This window comes from Rhamphochromis sp. 'chilingali' (assembly GCF_963969265.1).
Source record: "Rhamphochromis sp. 'chilingali' genome assembly, chromosome: 21".
In the NCBI taxonomy this organism is placed as follows: Eukaryota; Metazoa; Chordata; class Actinopteri; order Cichliformes; family Cichlidae; genus Rhamphochromis; species Rhamphochromis sp. 'chilingali'.
The window spans coordinates 9,501,503-9,516,691 of NC_137949.1; the positions used below are offsets into that span (position 1 = coordinate 9,501,503).

Below are 15,189 nucleotides of genomic sequence, written 5' to 3' on the forward strand. Positions count from 1 at the left end.
CAATCACAGCTGCGTTCACCTGTGAAACAAATGAGCTTTAGTTTATGTGGTCACCATTTCCTGTCATCCAGAAAATGACCGCAACGCCTGTAACCATGGTTACGCGTGTGTCACAGTGATAAACTCGCCTGACGTGTGATGGTTGATTACACCTCATGTCTTTCAGGTGGATGCAGCATGGGTGGGCAGGAAGGTGGAGCCTCTGAAGGAACGTAACATGAAGAAGGAGCACAGAATGCAGGAGGCGGAGCCTGTGGAGGACTGGCAGAGGGAGGTGGAGGAAGATGACATCACAGAGGAGGATGGCTTCACGGATCAACAGGTGGACGATTGGACAGAGAGCAGTGGACAGGAAGTGACGTCAGAGGCGAAGGTCAACATGGCTCTGCCTTTCCTGACGGGAATCTCGCCTGCCGGCTTCCTCTCAGCCAATAGGAAAGCGCCGGGAGGAACGGACCAGCCAATCAAGGTAAGAATGAGCTGAGCCCCTCATCTGGGACTCTCCTCAGCTCTTTCTGGGACAGTGGCGCGGCTGCCCCTCTGTTGGTCTTCCTTGGTCTCTTGTGTTCTGGGGGCCTCTGGATGTCTGGAGTCTTGATCTCCTCCATACCTGCTTCATGCCCTGGTGGACGGGGCTGTGGCCCCCCCACACCCTCTAGCAGGTCATTACATGAAGGAACCTTTTAAAAACGAGCGCATCCATGCTCACAGGTGTACACACGGGTGCTCACACACACAAACTACACCCTTTTTGGCTCCTACCTCAAAGCACACTGTGCGCTGTCGATCTTACGTGCTGCAAAAAATGTTTAATATTTAGTATTTACTGTTATATTCACATAGATCATTGTGATGTTGTTTATTCTATTACTCTCGTTTTCTTCTGCTTGTTTTCTCTTTTCTCTTTCTCAACAGGTGATCCAGGTGATTCATAGATGTATTTTGTGTTTTTTTTGTTTGTTTTTGTTTTTTGCCCTTTATCCCACTGGGGATAGGTTAATTGGATAACCCAAATTGTCACTAGGTGTGAATGTGCGAATGAAAGTGAGTGCGATTGGTTGTCTGTCCCTGTGTGTTGGCCCTGCGACAGACTGGCGACCTGTCCAGGGTGTACCCCGCCTCTCGCCCTATGACAGCTGGGATAGGCTCCAGTGCCCCCCGCGACCCTGAAAAAGGATAAGCTGAAGCGAATGGATGGCCCTTTATCCCCGTCCCTCTGCCCCGCTGTTTTTCTTTCTTTTCCCCAGTCAAGTCTGTCTCATATTTAGCAAGTGAAAATAAATAAAATAAAATAAACAATAAAAGGTGAATCAAATGGACCATTACGGCAAAGCTGGGATGGTCCATCTGGTAAAGTAAATCTGTTGGGCATCTTTATTCGCCTTTAGACAAAAATTCTGATGCAAAAGAGCCAAACGGGACAGGTGGGGAAAAAAGAATGAGCTGAGCTTCTTCACACGCTCGTCACGATGTCACCCTTAATTTCTATCTGTGTTTGCTGACCTGTGACCTGGGCGGAGCGTCACCAGCATCACGATTAACCTGCCGCTCGCCACTCACCTGACTCTCCCTCCGTGTCGTCCTGCAGGTGAACGGGAAGCTCTACCCGCTGGCTAAGATCCAGCTGGGGAGGATGGGGGCGCTCCACCCGGCCAACCGGCTGGCGGCCTACCTGACGGGACGGGTGAGCTCATCCCGTCAGCAGCAGCCATCTCTGCGACCCCCCTCCTCCACCTCTGCTCGGAGGTCGGGGCCGACGCCTCTTGACGTCTCCTCAGCTTCCTCTGTGGTCTCTGACCTTGCTGTGACCACCACAAGCGCAGCGGCCACTACAGCCTCTCCCACTGTCACCACCACTGCTTCCTCTTCTGTGACCCCACCTGGAGCGGTCCCACCGCTCACCCTCCTGACCTCCATCACAGGTGAGCGTTTCCGTGTGATAGTCTGCCTTTGATCAATAAATAATCTCTGTTTCTGCCTGATCGATCAATAAAGTATTGATGAATCCGTCTGTGCTCAGAGTCTCTGTCCAGCAGCTCGCCAGCGCCACCTGTTAATCCATCTCCAGGCACAGCGACCCCTAAAGCCCCTCAGGTAGTGCTGATTAAGGTCCCGCCTCCCCCTGGGACGGTTCCTGTCGTGGCCCCTCGTCCTCCGGGCCCCGCCCCCGGGTCTCAGAGGATGCTCCTGAAGCCGGTCCAGATGGTTTCCGGCGTCCAGTTTTACCGCCGACCCGACGGGAAACTGGTCAAGCTGGTCCCCGTCAGCCAGCTGAGGGCGGTCATGCCCACTTCGCCTGCACAGCCAGGTGAGTCTGCAGACCTTGGGGATGGGCGGGGCGTATCTGAGGTTAAAATAAAATCTTGATTGTGATTCTGTCCCTGCAGGTCCTTCCTCCTCCTCGCTCCTCTCCCCTGTGGCCCACACAGTCAGTCCCCAGGCTCCGCCTCTGCCCTCCTCGCCGTCCCTGAGCTCTGGCTTCCTGTCTCAGAAGGGCACCTGTACCTTTAAGATCCTCCCTGCCGACTCCAGCCTGGACCCCATCATTGTCACTTGTGCCAAAGCTCCGCCCAAGACCCCGACCAAGGTGCTAACGGTGCCAGGCTCCTTCACCCTGCTGCAGACACACCCCTCCAACCCCCCCATGACCCCAGTGAAGCTCCTGTCGCTCAAAGCCCCCGTGCCTCATGGCGCCGAGAAGGGTGTCGAAGGCGCAACGGCATCTGTGGTCGCCACGGGAGCAGGGGGGCTGATCTTCAAATGTACACCACCTCAAATCTCGCCCACCATCCAGATACCCTCAGAGGGCAATCCCACATCCCCACTTTCGTTAGGGTTGAAGGTCATGCCTGCGCCACCGCCAGGTCCTCAACCTGAGGCGGCTCAGGACCCAGTGGAGCTGGACATCATCTGCGTGGATGAGAAGCCACATGTTACCACGGAGACACAGTCGTTAGAGGTGACGTCAAGCAGTGAGACGGAAAACTCGTCAGACTTCAGAGAGTCAGAGAGCGACGATGAGAGGGCGCCGCTCGCCAACAACACGGTAGGAAGGCGAAAAGGAAATACACACACATGAAGAAGATCTCACACACTTCCTGCTCACAGATGTGTCTGCGTGTGTGTACTGCAGCGCCTCCTCCACACGGCGTTGGAGCGGCTGCGTCGGGTGCGGCTGCGTGAGCTGTTGGAGCGTCTGAGGAGGACGGTGGGACAGTCGGGGGAGAAGACGTCAAAGGTCTCGACGCTGAAGACGGTCAGTAAATGAACGCTTCTGATTGGTCGGTGGATAGGTGGGTTGGAGGGTAACGAGTGGTGCTGTCTGCTTGCAGGCGGTGGAGGTGATCCAGGAGCTGAGGAGGAAGGAGTCACAGCTGAAGAGGAAGAAGAGGAGGCTGAGGAGGAGGCGGGATGAGTACCTGTGGAGCGTCGCGCCGTCAGCAGGTGAGAGGCAGAAAGACTCAGGTGGGTCATGTGACCCTGACAGTGGCCTGGTTATTGGGAACGTCAGCACCGAGCAGGAGACGAGACAGAGCGATGTCATGTTCACGCAGGAACTATACAGCTTAGGGGGCGTGACCAGGACATGCTCTACAGCCAATCATGTGAAGATTAATCAACCGCTGCGTCCCGATAATGAATGAATAGTTTAGTACGCCCCATCAGCAATGTGCGCCAGAGGTCAGCTGACAGCCGCTGGACTTGGAAGTTGCTGGGGGCGTCGCCTAATGACTGACGAAGGATGTGATGCTGACAGTGTGCGCTCTCTCACCTGTAAAATCCACACGATCAATAAAACTGCGGTTAACACGACCACGTGACAGATTTAGCATCGTGTTTATCAAAGTGTTTATTTATTCAGGTGTCAGACGGGTCCTCAGGGCGGCGCTACAGGACGCCTCTGACACAGTCAGGAAGCTGACGCAACGATGCTGTGATGATGCCGACGGTGATGATGGCGGTGATGAATCTGTGGCTTGGTGAACCGTAAAGCTGCTCTATACTCTGGCGAGTAGTCGTTCAGTTCTCTGATCGTCCCGGAGCGTTTCTGACAGCGAGCAGGCGGATGTCGCCTCCAGCGCGTGTTTTTTAAACTCTACTGAGAAACTGCGAGACAGGCATGCGATGACTTCCTGTTTGAAGACGCGTCTCTGACTCGTGTGTCTGCTTCTTATTTAGATCCGATCAAACCAACAGCAGCAGTGATGGCGGCGGCGCCAGAACTTTTGGATGAGCCGACAGTTATCTCATCAGATGAAGAACGAGTGGTTGTCACGGACAGCGATGTAAGAAACCATCATGGAAATTCATCTTTAACTCACTCTGACCACAGGAAGCTCCCTAAGTGTTTATTTTTTCAAAATAAAAGCACAGCTTTACAGGGAATAATTTATGGGAAAACGGAGATGAGGAGAGTGAGAGAAGCGAACTTAATTTATATGAAAAAGCAAGAAGTAGCAGGAAGTGAGACTAGGATTAAAAACCCTGGGATTAAATGTGACCCTGATCAGGTAAAGAAAAGTTCAGAATGAAGTTTAAAGAGTTTGATGAGATTTAAAATGAAGATGAGGAAACGAATGAAGATTTCAAAAACAAGCGTCAGGTGGGATTAACTGTCAGCCTGTGCTTACAAAGAGCTTTGATTATTGATCGGTTGAACTTGAAGCCCGTCCAGCCATGCCTCACCCAAGGCGTCTGTGTTTGTGCCAGGTGGAGCAAGAAGATGATGAAGGTTGGGGCGTTGCCACGGAGACGGTGGGAGTGAACAGTTGGCTGGCGAGGAAGAGGAGGAGCTCAGAGTAAGAACCTTCCCTCGGCTCTCCGGGGGTCACCTGACTCCAAAAAGAACTACAGTAGAGAAAAAGGGGGCGGGGATAAAACCAAATATGAAACAACAACCACTGTGAGGACGCTGCCCCACGGTGGTGGAAGTTGTAACTGCTCACCTGGTGGAGGTCAAAGGAACTGTAGGTTAGTGGGCCCGTGTTTAAAGTGTCTCTTCATGTTTTCAGGCTGAAGGAGGTGACAGCTCCTCGCGCCGGCTCTGCCCTCCTCGCGGCTCTCAGATCGGCCACGAGCAGCTCAGACTCTCCTCAGGAGCTACTGCTGGAGCAGGTAACCAGGAAACACCTGTAAATCATCAGAGGTGCTCTTAGCTCCTCCTCCTCTGATCAGGAACCTCCCGGGTTTCCTTCAATTTCTCGCTGATCACCGCGATTTAAACGCAGAGGGGGAGGGGCTGTCGACGCTCCGCTGATGAAGACGAGCCTGACGTTTTCTGTGCTTTTCTGTGTTCGAGGCTCGACACGAGATCGAGGCGCTGCAGTCGGAGATGGAGGACCTGAAGAGTCTGAGGACGAGTCTGACGCAGCAGAGGGACGGACACGTCAGGGACATCTGCAGCAGAACAGGTGAGGCGTAGGTTCATCGTGTGAAGCTGAAAACTCAAAGAGCTCTATGAACCCCAAGGCCTCGAAGACCTGCCTGCTCATCTGGAGGCGGAGCTCTAACCCGTTGGTGTGTTTGGCTGCAGGTAAGAGCGAGCGGAGGATCCTGAGGAAGCTGCAGCAGTTTTCGTCCGAGCAGGAGAGGCGGCAAGCACCCAATCAGGTCACAGCAGGGGGCGGGACTTCTGCTCCTCCACCTGCGGGCAGCGATGGGTGTGGAGCAGGTGACAAGGTCGACAACATTATCGCGACAACAGCAGCCCAACAGAAGTCCACAGATGCCCCTCCTACTTCTGTTTCTGCCCCACCCACTCCTACACCTGTCCAAGTGTCATCGGCCCACAATGCACCTGTGGACACGAAGCGTTCAAGGACTATTCCGAACATCCTGTCTCGCAGTAAGACTCAGGCTCCGCCTCCATCTGTGATCACAAAGGCCGCAGAAGGTGAGACCAAGACCTGTGAGCTCCTAATGAAATGATGGATTATTCCACTGAGTAATGCAAATGTCTGTGATTGTGTTTGTGAAATATTCAGGTTTAAGTTTTTAAAGGAAATGTTTTTTTATGTGAAAAATGAATAATGTAAGATACAGTCAAAGGTCAGGTAACAGGAGGCAGGCTTCTGTGTCCGACCTGATGTCGCTCCTGTCATTGTGATTGGTTTGTGGAAAAAGCTTCTATTTTTATATTTTTAAATAGTAACGTAATTTAGTAAACAGTGTTTTTATCTTGTTTCACGTTTAAACGCCGAACGTGGTGCGTTAAAAAACAACGTGAGATTTTACGGATCTGGGGCCCGTTCTTCGTACCTCGCTAAGTAAGTTAGCTGGATTTGATTGTTGACGATTTCGCGTGATCCTGGATCGTTCGGTTCCCCGAAGCTCATCCGGGACTTGCTGCCATAGCAACAGAGCCGTAAGCGTAAACCTGCTCGGGAGCAGGTTTACTTTATGTAAACAGGATTAGATCGCGGCCACTCAGGTATGTCCGCTTCATTTATACAAAAGCAACAGCGATATTCCACCACTGTTTCACCATAAATAAATAACATCAATGTAACTAAAGATAATGCAGTACTTGATCCTTTTATTGATTTCACACAGATACATACAGGTCATTTCCTAAAAAAGGGAAATGTACTATTAACATTCTATTACATGTATGTGATTATTACAGATGTAATTCATATTTTAGAGTAGCAATTGCAAATTACTTCGTGTAATCAAGCTGAGAGACCACGGCTATAAAAGCGAAGGTGGATTTGGGAAGTCTGTCGCAGCCATGTCCTGTCCGTTTACGCGAGCCACCCATTGCGGAAGGTGCAAGATTGATAAGGAGAGTCCTCAGAATTCAGCGTATATTGCGGGACAGACAGGATCCTTTAGCTCAGCGCGACAGTGTGCTCATTGAGAGATATCGATTTTCCCGTGAGGATATTATTTACTTAACCAACTTGTTGACGAGGGGGTGCAGGACCACCACCTGTCTTTTTTTTGCTCTGCCCTTTTCTTGGTTGCTGTTATGAACAAACAAACAGATTATTTCAGGGTCTCTTTCCAAGAGACTAAAAGCAATATAAGTGATAAATATTACCATTCTGTGGAATATTCTTATATTTCACTTTTACTTGTTCCCATGTTCTAGTGGGTCCTGTTGTGGCTCTAATGTGTAAGGGGATATAATATAACATAATATAATATAATGTAATATAATATTGGATAATATAGTGTAATATAATAAATCTACCCTACCGCCTACTGGTGTTGGCCAGAGGGGCCGATGGCGCCATATGGCAGCCTGGCTTCTGTCAGTCTGCCCCAGGGCAGCTGTGGCTACAACCGTAGCTGCCTCCACCAGTGTGTGAATGTGAGAGTGAATGAATAGTGGCATTGTAAAGCGCTTTGGGTGCCTTGAAAAGCGCTATATCAATCCAATCCATTATTATTGTTGTTATTATTAAATCACTTACGAGTTTAATTTGTCAGCAACTTTCTGCCAGCCCTCTCTCCTTGCTTTTGCAGCCGTTGCAGTGTTCCCTTGCGTTTTAATTAAACTCTGAAACTCCTGAAATCCCTCACTCAAGAGTTCTTGCTCTGCTGCCGAAAAATACCGAGCGCTCTCCTTCGACATTTTCGCCGACCAATCAGAGGGTTGCCGATCAATGTTTCTACTATCGATGCGTAGCCCCTTTTACGACACCCAGTGATCTCACATTACTTCATCCAGCTGTACTAATCGTCAACAGCAGGTGTGTTCGGAGAACCGGATTAGCGAGCTCACAGTTAGCGCGATGATTTGGTCTTGGATGTGTCATTTGATCTTGGATGTAGTAAGCGACGTACGAAGAACGGGCCCCTGAAGCGTAACCTACATAAACACTGAGCGTTCGTCCTCAACAAACCGACTGGAAAACAACGAGCTGCTGACACGAAGCGACGAGTAAGAAACAGTTTGTGGGTTCGTCCGTTGTCAGGAGAACGGTTTATTGTCCGGCCGCGCTCGTACTCGTGTCAGGATGTCAGGCGGGCAGTTTGAGCTGGGACAACATCAGCGCTCAGCTGCGTGTCTGACGTAAAACGCTATTTTATGATTTCATTGCATATTCAGTACAAGTGTGCGATTTGAGCTATAAGCACACTGCCAAATGCAGTGATGTGATTGGTCAGATCTGTTTATCTGAAACATCAGAAAAATCGAGCTTGGTTCGTATTTTCCGCACTATAAGGCGCATTGAGACAAACCGCTGTTGCCTTGAGTGTGTAGAGACTGTAGAGACACTTCTACCTGCTGTGAATGTGACTGTAAAGTGCTTTGTGGTCTTTAGGGACTAAGTAAAGCGCTATACAAATACAGACCATTTACCATTTGTTCTCTGTCCAATAACCCACTGTTCAGTTTTGTCCTATAACTGCGGCCATCGCGCCGTGTTCCCTCAGAAACTCCTCTTGTTCTAGGTCATCTTCTTGCTTCCTCCACTTGCACACCATCGACTCAATAATGCCGAATCGTCTCACAGCTGCTCTATTTCCATTTTCTACTCTGATTGCTCGGAGTTTAAAATCCGCTTCGTAAGCGTGTCTCTTCGCTGGTGCCATTTTGAAGTCGTCGTACACACACAACACGGTAATGTTGAGTTAAAGCACAGTAAGTATTACTCTGCAAGGCTCCTGGCAATGGTAACCGTAACGCTCTGAGAAGTGGCACTACATTTTTATTTATTTATTTTTGACAGATTTTTGAGCATCGTGTAGCCATAAAATCGGTTCGAGGTCAGTAAGCACAAACCAAAACTCATACATAAGGTGCACTGTCGATTTTTGTGAAGATTCAAGGCTTTTACCTACGCCTTATAGTGCGGTAAATACGGTACCATAAATTCGTCCTGCGAACGGCTGCATTAAGAAAAGGTGAGTCTCACCCGGGGGTGCTGACTCCATGTAAACAGGGTGGCTGCTGTCGGCTGATCTATTCAATAGAATAGAATAGAATATCCTTTATTGTCGTTGTACATGTACAACAAAATTATGGGTGCTGCACGCGGCTGTGCAGGAGCAGACAAGAGGAAAGCCCCCAGTGGAGAGTCTGTGTGAGTGACCCGAGTGATGAGGTCACCGTCACAACAAAGCATTGAAGCAAAGACTCGACAGATCGTTGCAGATTAAAACTAATTAGTTTGTTTTTTAAGTTTTCAGATTAAACTTCCTGTTTTCCTTCACCTGTTCGCCCAGGTAATCCTCCAGGTGACCCGTCGTCCTTTCAGAGTCTCGTTCCAGCTGATCTTCTCTCTGTGGTCGGGGCACCGTTACCCAGGCAACCAGTCCTGACCCTGAATGCTGTGAGAGCGGGTTCAATGGTGCTGCAGCCGGCGCCGTCTCCAGGTACTGACACGTGGAGCCTGAACGCTCTCTGGTTGGCTGTGCTTTTATTTAGAAACTCAGATGTTTCTGTTTTGTGTGTAGGCTTGGCCTCAGTCACCCTAAACATTCCCACTCTGACCAGTCAGCAGATCCATCTCACCCCACTGCTCTGCCCACCGGCCAGGCCTCTCGCCGTCACCAACCTGACAGGTAACCAACACTCTCCTCCTCGGTTTTATTTGTCCTCGAGGCCAAACAAACATTCTTGGATATCATTTATACAGCAGGTGCGTCTAATGAGCGGTTGTGCAGGCGCCGCCTGTTCGTATCTGTGAAAGACGGCGTGAAGAGAAGTTCAGTCACGCAGGTTTTAAACACGAGTGTGAAAAATTCACCTTGAATCACTCAGCAACGGCGCTAAGAGGACGATAGCGGCGACCTGTCCAACAGCTCTGATCTTGCCGTGACGCCGCGTACAGTCCGCAAAGCTTCGCTCCGAATATCTCATAACAGGAAGCAGGACAGCTTACCGTGAACCGCTGCCCTTTGCGCCTAGCTCACACTTTTTTCTCTCTCTCAGCTCCACCCACATTCACACAGCATTGGTAAGCTCCTCCTCCTTCCGGGTCGGACTCATTAGCATCTGTCAGATGGACAAATTAAACCAAAAAACCCTCCGAGAAATACAAAAACGTTGTTATTGTAACGGCATATGATTGGTTGTTTGGCCGATCAGCTGATCATCTGTTTACTCTTCCAGGCTCCAGCCTCAGCGGGGTGCTGAAACTCATTCAGACCAACACACAACAGCAGGCTCCGCCTCCAACCCATCAGCTGCTCCCTGGTCTTCCGGCTCCTCCTCTAGAGGTCTGCGATGCATCATCTAAGTCCTCAGATCGAATCATACACCAGGACCAGACTCCACCCCTCGGTGAGGTCACACCTGCATCCTGGTCGTATTGCGGCTCTGACAGCCAAACAGAGGAGAGAGAGGCGAAGCCTGAGAGCAGGGGCGAGAACAAGAGCCTGCCGTCGCTCCTCGATGAGTTTGTCTTCCTTAATCAGCAGGTGGAAAAAAACCAGGACGCTGCAGCGGTGGATGGAGCTGACGAGGAAGGACACACCCACAGCCCCTGGATGCTGCAGCTGGACTCAGACTCTGACACAGATGGGGTTGGGCCTAACCTCAATACAGAAACGATGTTGACCACTTCAGGCAGTCCTAAAGGAGGCGTGCTGGCCCCGCCCCCTCTGCTGCAGATGAAGGTGGGCGGAGCCAAAGTGGCAAGCCCAGGCAACAGGGAAAGAGAGGGCACAGTGGCAGGGGGAGAAGAGGGGCAAGGGCACAGGGGCGTGGCCTGGAGGCCGATGCCGAGGCTGGTTCCTCTGGGATTAAGAGGAAACGCCCCCAGCTGACATCACACGCAGAAATAATGATGTCACAGCAGCTGCACCTTCCTGGTTGGGTCCTGATGGGAGTTGGCACATTGGGAGGAAAAAAAGAAAAGCATAGACTGATTGTGGCGCTTCCATGGTAACAATCAGTTATCGTTTGTGGATTACTAAGGATCAATATTCAGGTATTGATTGGTTTGGAACAGGGCGACGGTGTCCTGGTTTTCCGACGCGCTGACCGGAAAAAACGCAGACGCTGCTTCTGAAAAATATGGAAGTGCCTTAAACCTGCGTTCTACCTGACAGCCACCAGGGGGCAACACTGCAGTTCTGTCCTATAGAAGTCTGCAGCACGACGCTGCTCTGACCTCTGACCTCTGTACACGCTTCATGCTGAGTTCATGTATCTCAATCATGTCTTTCAAAATGGAGGATCAGCTGTGGTGTTTTGTTGATTGCTCATTGGCTAATGACTCGTCAGTCACTATGTTATCCAGTGAGTGAGCGGTTTCATGGTCAGACCCGCCCCTCTTCCTCGCAGCCAAGATAGTGGGGATTTCAGTTTTTAAAAATGTCTGTTGAACCTGTCACATCTGTCTTTGAAAGAGTTACTGTAGCATCCTGTTTTCAGTGGCTGCATTCAGAGAAACTTGATGGCGTGCTGAGGAAGAAGCCCTGTCCCCACAGAATGTTCTGATGTTGCGTTCAAATGTCTTCCTGTTTGTATCGGCGCCAGGTGAGCCGAGAGACGCCTTCACAGGTTGCAAGTTCATGTCTGAGAGTGGCGTCCACATCACAAAGAGAGCGCATTCGGGCTACTCGCCTCCAAATGTTCATACTTTATTCTGAAGGTCCAGCTATTGTTTCCTGCTTTTATTTTTTTATTTAAAGGAACTTTGTGAAAGCGGTCAGTGTCTCACCATGGTGGAATGTTTCAGTTTCTTCATGTTTTGCAGGAAAAACGCAGTCATCACAGGGGACTCACCTGGACTCACCTTTTCTTTTTCTTAATGACTTTTTCTACATGTTTACCTCAGCTGTCCTAACAGCTGGAAGGAAAACAGGTACCAATAAAAGTTAAATATTTGAGTCTGCATCCTACTTTTATTCAACAAAAGGTTTCCCGGTGTGTTTGATGAGTTTCTCACCGGAAACTTTTCAAGTTAAAGCTGAGTTTTCTGATTCAGAGTACCTGAACACATCATCCAGCAAACGAGGAAAAATAAATAATCAGTAAAAAAAAAAGTTTCTATCCAGATGAGTTGTTTGAGTTTCTGATTTAAAGTGTTTGATTTATTTTTGGCTCACCATCGATTTTTATGGCGTCATTACAGGTAAGTTACGGCTAATATAGGAAAAAAAGAAGCTGCGGTTAGTGTCCGGTGCCGCTGAGAGGCGCTTATGCTCTGTGCTAACAGTGAAGACGCGTCATCCGACTTCTGACACGCGACACCGGACGATGACTGTCAAAGTAAAAGCATCGCATCTTAAGAAAAAAACAACTTTCGAAAGAAAAATCTTGTTTCATGTCAATAAAAGTAAGTGATCAGTAAATCTTGCTTTTGAGGCATTGCTGTGTTAAATCCGAAGTAATGTCCATGCTAAATGAGCTAATGATAACAGCTGTGATTGGACTGTAGCGTCTAAATTATTTGAGAGAACGTGTTTATTTTGAAAGGTGTGACCGGAAGTGCGGGTGTCGCGTGCGGCATTGACACTAACGGATCGCCGCTCTGATCAGTCTGGTCCCGGTCGTCCCGTTTCCTCGCTGCGGGGGAGGACTACGATGCGGAACGGCGGCCCGGAACAGCGCAGAACCGAACCAGGACCGTGCTCACGGAACACCCGGTCCGGCCCGGCTCTGAAGGCATGGCGGCGCAGAGCAGCCGCTGAGAGCCGCAGCTAGCCGGCGGCTAACGGCGCGATGGCCGCGGACGGAACGATCCGCAGCCGCATCAGGAGCCTGCTGCGCTCCCCGTCCATCAAACTGCGGCGGAGCGGCACCGGCGCGCGGCACAGGCGCGAGCTCAGCGACAAGGTGCGCGCGACTGACACACACACGGAACCTATTGTGTTTCTGCTGGAGTCTGGTGGTTTTATTGTTTAATTGTTTCTAACTGATAAATAGAGCTTATTCTAACTGACATTAGCTGTCGTCTGTTTTTATTGAATTTTTTAAAATTGATTGTTTAAAATTCAACATTTTTATTTTCTCATCATTGCTGTTATCGGTGCAAAACACACACCTGAACTGGTCTGTGTGGAAAATAAGGACCCTCCCTGATGACCTTTCCTCTGATGGTCCTCATAAAGACCTTTGACTGGTCCTCATTTTGTTCTCAGATGCCAAACACTGTGCTAAACAGGCTCTCTGTTTCTGCAGATGTCCTCACGTTGTTCTCACTGTATGGAGCAGTCTTTGGTTCAAAGTGCCTCCTCCTCCTCCTCCTTTGTAAATATGGTCCTTGCTGTCTGAAAGCATTTTTGTGCACCAAACCATCCTGAATCACAAGATTTGTGCTGTAGACTTGTGCGGACGCTCACATTGTGAGAACCTGTCTGTCCCGTCCAGCTGGTCTATCACCTGCGGGCCCCTTCATCTGTTAGCAGCTTCACTTCCCACAATCCTTTGTGTGCCTGCTGATTTACTGGGACACGCCCCACCTGTTCTGGTCATGTTGTGGGAACGCATACTTGTTCACACAACTGCATTGTGGGGACTTTGCCGTTTGTCCCCATTGAAATGGAGAGCAGAGACTCAGCAGTGAGGCTGTTTGTGCTCCTTGGAGACGATCTTTGTTATGGGGACATTGCAGCCCAGTTTGGGCTTCACATTAGAATCATGTCGTGTTAATGCAGTGGTGTCCAGGCTGAGCTCAGCGGCCCTTTCAGAGGCTTATTAGTGTCAGCAGTAAAGTTTACTGGATGGATACACGCACATCCATGGCGTTTAATGGAAGACTAAAAGTTTCTGAGCACAGGCAGGAGTGAGAAGCAGTTGTAGATAAACTGAAATTACACATTAAAACAATATGAGCTCAAACCGAAAGACCGTGGCACCTTTGAGCCACTCGGATGCGAGCCTTTCCTGTCGGCAAGCTCGTCACGTCTCTGACGACTGACGCAGCGTCTCACTGTTCCTGAGTAGTTTCTCCTGAATCGCCATTCAGAGGCAAAGAAAATCACTTGCTACTTGCCCGGCGAGCGGCGTCCTGCAGACTCGCCTGATGATTCATCCTTGTGGTTTCTTTTAATCTGATTGGACGGTTTGGAGGAAAGCGTTCGTGCTGAGCTGAGAGGGCCAAAAACTGTGAAATCATGAATAGAGTTTGGTGCAGGGGGAGGGGAGTCATGTGAGGAGGACACACACACACACACACACACACACACACACACACACACACACACACACACACACACACACACACACACACACACACACACTCTCTCTCTCTCTGTGCTGTTAGTTTAGCATCTGGCCGCTCAGCAGTCAGACTGAGCAGCAGGACATTTTCTGGCAGCATGGAGGCAGAAGTAAGTGTGTGTGTGTGTGTGAGAGAGAGAGAGAGACTCGGTCTCTGTGCGTTGACGCTGGCGCTCCTCTCTGACCTCTGACCTGCCTAATTTCAGTCTGTCAGTGATCAGTGATCTGATCAATAATCTGATCACTGAAGGCTCTCTGCAGAGCAGTGCTGCTTTTGTTGTGAACAGAAACAGCTTTGTGTGTGTCCCAAAGCATCATGTGAGCTGTAGTGTTTAAATCAGCAGGTGGGGCCTGCCGCTCGCGGCGCTGTCACTCCTGTGAAAGAAAGATCAACACGAACACATTCGCAGGAGTTAACCTGTCACGTTCTGGCCTTTGCCCTTCAGGTGACCTTGGAGAAGGTTCTGGGAATCACAGCACCGGGGAACCGAGCGCTGGCCTGTGACCCCCGGAGTGGACTGGTGGCGTATCCAGCAGGGTGAGAGAGCACTGAGGGCTAATGGGAAAACGGTGACTTTAGTTATGCCAAATTTGGGGTTTTTTCTGTCACAGCTGATGATGATGAAATGATATGATGATGGTAGTCATGGCGATGGCTGACCTGACGAAGATGAGGTCATATACAATAGAAAAGAATAGAATAGCGCTTTAAGCCCTCGGAGAGGTCCCCTCAGGAAAACTGTTCACGTGTGTTTTTTTTACCGGGTTGATGTCGTCCATCCTCCACCCCTCCTGCCACTCCTCCACGTCTCTCCGAGTTGTACAGTTGGCTGTCTCGAGGTACAAAGGAAGAGGCTCCTGCTCCTGAGGAGGAGGAGGAGCCAGCCTGATCAGGCTGTTAGGCTGTTCCTCCAGCTGGTGTTACTGGTGTGTTTCAAATGACTCCTTCATAATAAATACAAGCATCACACTGCTTATTCTTATTGCGTATTTATGAACGTTTATCAAACATGATGTAAAAATCTACATTTGAAAATATTCAGTCAGCCATCAAAAACAAATGT

General features: G+C 49.8%; 2 protein-coding genes across 8 annotated transcripts in view; both read left to right on the plus strand.

Moving 5' to 3' along the window:
• Positions 1-11,790, plus strand: part of mgaa (MAX dimerization protein MGA a) — a 31,649-nt gene extending 19,859 nt beyond the window's left edge. For 5 of the 6 annotated variants that reach the window (XM_080870127.1, XM_080870124.1, XM_080870128.1 and 2 more), the window contains exons 13-26: positions 167-469; positions 1,589-1,922; positions 2,021-2,308; positions 2,388-3,046; positions 3,134-3,256; positions 3,333-3,444; positions 4,180-4,286; positions 4,711-4,799; positions 5,013-5,115; positions 5,300-5,411; positions 5,534-5,893; positions 9,178-9,327; positions 9,409-9,516; positions 10,067-11,790. In XM_080870127.1, coding sequence (XP_080726253.1) covers positions 167-469; positions 1,589-1,922; positions 2,021-2,308; positions 2,388-3,046; positions 3,134-3,256; positions 3,333-3,444; positions 4,180-4,286; positions 4,711-4,799; positions 5,013-5,115; positions 5,300-5,411; positions 5,534-5,893; positions 9,178-9,327; positions 9,409-9,516; positions 10,067-10,722 — 3,504 coding nt within the window. In that variant the 3' untranslated portion in view covers positions 10,723-11,790. The remainder of the gene's footprint in view (positions 1-166; positions 470-1,588; positions 1,923-2,020; positions 2,309-2,387; positions 3,047-3,133; positions 3,257-3,332; positions 3,445-4,179; positions 4,287-4,710; positions 4,800-5,012; positions 5,116-5,299; positions 5,412-5,533; positions 5,894-9,177; positions 9,328-9,408; positions 9,517-10,066) is intronic. The other variant, XM_080870129.1, reaches the window with a different exon arrangement.
• A 587-nt stretch (positions 11,791-12,377) lies between these two features.
• Positions 12,378-15,189, plus strand: part of mapkbp1 (mitogen-activated protein kinase binding protein 1) — a 28,170-nt gene continuing 25,358 nt past the window's right edge. For both annotated transcript variants that reach the window (XM_080870143.1, XM_080870142.1), the window contains exons 1-2: positions 12,378-12,739; positions 14,572-14,663. In XM_080870143.1, coding sequence (XP_080726269.1) covers positions 12,626-12,739; positions 14,572-14,663 — 206 coding nt within the window. In that variant the 5' untranslated portion in view covers positions 12,378-12,625. The remainder of the gene's footprint in view (positions 12,740-14,571; positions 14,664-15,189) is intronic.